This window comes from Balaenoptera acutorostrata, chromosome 16 (assembly GCF_949987535.1).
Source record: "Balaenoptera acutorostrata chromosome 16, mBalAcu1.1, whole genome shotgun sequence".
NCBI lineage: Eukaryota > Metazoa > Chordata > Mammalia > Artiodactyla > Balaenopteridae > Balaenoptera > Balaenoptera acutorostrata.
Genome location: NC_080079.1, coordinates 19,350,779 through 19,354,906, shown reverse-complemented (window position 1 = coordinate 19,354,906; position 4,128 = coordinate 19,350,779). Strand labels below are relative to the sequence as shown.

Here is a 4,128-nt window from a genome sequence, read left to right as displayed (position 1 = left end):
GCGCTGCGCCCCAGCCCCTGCAGGGCACGCAACTTTGGAAGTCCCGCGGCGCTCCGAGAGGCGGCAGAGTCCGCACCCTGGCCCCAGCCCGGGCCTCGCCAGCCCCGCAGCGTCTGGGGGAAGCGAGAGAGTCGGTAATCGCTTCGGGGATGTAAGGAGACAGACATAGGACCCCAAGCCAGCATCAGCACCCCTCGGCTGCCTCTCGGGGTGGGGGCGGGCCCCGCAGACGGTAAGACCTCTTGCTTTCGCTCAGGCTCAAGAGTCAAAGATATAGATAGAGATATATTTAATTTCCTGTTATCCTTCCAAGTCATCAGGCCACCGATGATTTTTGTTCTCTCTTCTTGAAGAATAAACCTCTTTCCTCATCGGCTCGACCTACTCTCTCCCGCCGCTTAGAAATAAAACTTGGCTGTGCTTAGGAGCTGGGAGCTTGAAGGCGCCGACCCCGAGCGCTCGAAGCGCGGGCCGGGCGCGGTTCGCGGGAGCCGGGCCCATGGGCCGTTAGCGGTCCCCCAGCTCGGGCTCGGCCTCCCAGAGGCCGCTTCTCCATGTGAGGCGCGGCGGGGCGAGCGGGGCGCAGGAGGAAGAGGAGGACCAACGGGCACCGGCCGGAAGGCAGCTGGCAGCAGGCCTAGGCGAGCGGGCACCCGCGTTCATGTTCCGCCAGGAGCAGCCGCTGGCCGAAGGCAGCTTCGCGCCCATGGGCTCCCTGCAGCCGGACGCGAGCAACGCTAGCTGGAACGGGACCGAAGCCCCAGGGGGTGGCGCCCGGGCCACCCCCTACTCCCTGCAGGTGACGCTGACGCTGGTGTGCCTGGCCGGCCTGCTCATGCTGTTCACGGTGTTCGGTAACGTGCTTGTCATCATTGCCGTGTTCACAAGCCGCGCGCTCAAGGCGCCCCAGAACCTCTTCCTGGTGTCTCTGGCCTCGGCCGACATCCTGGTGGCCACGCTTGTCATCCCTTTCTCGCTGGCCAACGAGGTCATGGGCTACTGGTACTTCGGCAAGGCGTGGTGTGAGATCTACCTGGCGCTCGACGTGCTCTTCTGCACGTCGTCCATCGTGCACCTGTGCGCCATCAGCCTGGATCGTTACTGGTCCATCACCCAGGCCATAGAGTACAACCTGAAGCGCACGCCACGCCGCATCAAGGCCATCATCGTCACCGTGTGGGTCATCTCGGCCGTCATCTCCTTCCCGCCGCTCATCTCCATCGAGAAGAAGGGAGGCACTGGTGGCCAGCAGCCGGCCGAACCGCGCTGCGAGATCAATGACCAGAAGTGGTACGTCATCTCGTCGTGCATCGGCTCCTTCTTCGCGCCCTGCCTCATCATGATCCTGGTCTACGTGCGCATTTACCAGATCGCCAAGCGCCGCACCCGCGTGCCGCCCAGTCGCAGGGGTCCTGATGCCGCCGCCAAGCTGCCGGGGGGCGCCAAGCGCAGACCCAACGGCTTGGGCCCGGAGCGCGGCGTGGGCCCCGTGGGCGCCGAGGCGGAGTCGCTGCCGGCCCAGCTCAACGGTGCCCCGGGGGAGCCCACGCCGGCAGGGCCGCGGGACGCCGACGCGCTGGACCTCGAGGAGAGCTCCTCGTCCGAGCACGCCGATCGGCCCCCGGAGACCCGCAGGTCCGAGCGCGGCCCCCGGGCCAAGGGTAAGGCCCGGGCGATCCAGGTGAAGCCCGGGGACAGCCTGCCGCGGCGCGGGCCAGGGGCGACGGGGCCGGGGGCACCCGCGGCCGGGCACGGGGAGGAGCGCGTCGGAGGCGCCAAGGCGTCGCGCTGGCGCGGGCGGCAGAACCGCGAGAAGCGCTTCACCTTCGTGTTGGCGGTGGTCATCGGCGTGTTCGTGGCGTGCTGGTTCCCTTTCTTCTTCACCTACACGCTCACGGCCGTCGGCTGCTCGGTGCCGCGCACGCTCTTCAAGTTCTTTTTCTGGTTCGGCTACTGCAACAGCTCGCTGAACCCGGTCATCTACACCATCTTCAATCACGACTTCCGCCGCGCCTTCAAGAAGATCCTTTGCCGGGTGGACAGGAAGCGGATCGTGTGAGCGCGGAGTCCGCGCCCCGCGAACAGACTCGCGCAGACAGCGGCCGCTGGGATCCAGGGGCGCGTCTACGCAGTCCCAGCTCTTCGAACCCGGGTCCTGCCTATTCCTAGTTTCTTGGCCCGAGGGTTGCTCTGCGGCGCCCTGACGGCATCTGCACTCTCCTACCAGAGAAAAGTACTGGCTGGGGGTGGGTGGGGGACCGTGGGGGCACACGCCCCCCCCAATTGTTCTTAGGGCCGCTCCTCACTCGGAGCATCTTCCTGGGTTCTTGGGCGGGCCCCCAAATCAGTATTGTTTCCTAAAAGTATTTTCACCTCCCCTGGGTCCAGCTCTCACCGTGGTTCAGAGCAAGCAGGAGAGCCCAGAGGGGATGGCTCACAAAGGGTTAATAGATGGGGGTACCCAGCCCTGGCTCTCCTCCTCCCCCGACTCTATTTTTAAACAAAAGCTCAGGGCAGCCCTGCCCGCCCTCCCATCCCCCCCTTGTAAATATACACTATTTTTGATAGTACACGTTGTCCGCAATGTCGCTTGGCTTTTGATGTTGTCATCCTGGCTGTTGGAGATGCTCTCCAGGCAGACACATTGTGGCTAGCTCAGGGCAAGCCTCTTTGCAATGTGAGCCCTTTTCTGTTGTCATTACCTCCCTCTGTGTCCTTTTCACCAGCAACTGGTGACTGTCCCTTGGGACTGGACCTGCTTTGAGATTTCCTGAGGGGGAAAAGATTTCTGTCCATTTTTTCCCCTGTGCCTAACAGCATAATTGCCTTTTCCTATGTAAATATTACAATAATGGAGCAAGACAGAAGTAAATGAACCTTTCTGCCTTGCAGCAGCCCTGTGTATAAAGCCATTATCCTCTGATGCATCGTTCTTCGCCCAGTACCTCACTTTAAAACCTTCTCTTTCCAGTGTCCCCTCCCTCCTTTCCTCGGGGGCCACTGCTTGAAAAATATGTATGTTTCCATCTTGTATGTATGTGCACCCCTCCCTCCCCCAAAGTGCTGACTGTGGGGAATCTTTTACCTGCTGTTTTTAGACACGGAGAAGTGGAAATTATGTGGAAGAAGCAAACCTGATACAATTTGCCCAAGGTAAACAGTTTGAAGAGACAAATGGGCCTGCCAAACTGTACAGTTCCTGCCCCAAGAGCTCTTAGTTATCAAAGTGTTGTCCATTTTTTCCTCCCTGTTTTTCTGGTTGAGATCAAGTCATTAATGAACTCCCAAAGTCAAGGGAGGAGGGTGGAGACCTTGTTTACATCCAAGTTTCCCCATGTTTTAGACAGAGACTCTTTAAGGCCTGTGCTCTTATTTCACTACAGAAAAACTAATGTCAGCACATGTTGCTAATGACAGTGGAATTTTTTTTTTAAATAAAAAGTTTACAGATCAAATGTGAAATAAATATGAATTAAATGGTCTGTCTGTTATCTGAGTTTTCAAAAGCATTAAGACTCTGAGAATGTCTGAATTTATGTATATTGGAAATTCAAAGATACCTATGTATTATAAAACACCTTTAAAAGTACAAGCAATAACAAAGCTGCCATTTACCATGTGTTTCTCCTGTGCTAGACATGATGGTAAGTCTGTAATAAGCTCCGTTTCATTTAATCGTCCCCCAAACCCCATGAGGTAGGTACTATTATGATCCCCATTTAACAGGTGAGGAAACTGAGTCTCAGAGGACAAGTGATTTGCTCAAGGTTAACCACAGTGGTGGGAGTGCACTGCATGCAGCATCATCAGGTTCTAGGGTCTGTACTCTTCACCCTGGAGCCTTGCCGGAGTTACGTCCCTGACACTTTGCAGAACGCTCCCAGAAGTGAGGTCTCTACACAAGGTGTGCTGTATCCACAGAGCATGGGATATATCCCAAGTGTGGAGATATACACAAAGTGTGTATGTGCTGTAAAGTGTCTTTATGCCCTAAAGTGTGTTATGCCTCAAAGTGTATATATCCCCCAAGTATGGTACGTGCACAAAGTGTGCCATATACTCCAAAATGTGGACCACACCTTACAGTGTGATGATCCACAACATGTGGTATATAGCCCATAGTAGGTC

General features: G+C 56.9%; 1 protein-coding gene across 1 annotated transcript; it reads left to right on the top strand.

Moving 5' to 3' along the window:
• The first annotated feature begins 584 nt into the window (after positions 1-584).
• On the top strand, positions 585-2,197 carry ADRA2A (adrenoceptor alpha 2A). Its single transcript, XM_057531200.1, has one exon. It carries the CDS (start codon positions 662-664, stop codon positions 2,057-2,059), a length of 1,398 nt encoding a protein of 465 aa, XP_057387183.1. The 5' UTR covers positions 585-661; the 3' UTR covers positions 2,060-2,197.
• Positions 2,198-4,128: the final 1,931 nt, after the last annotated feature.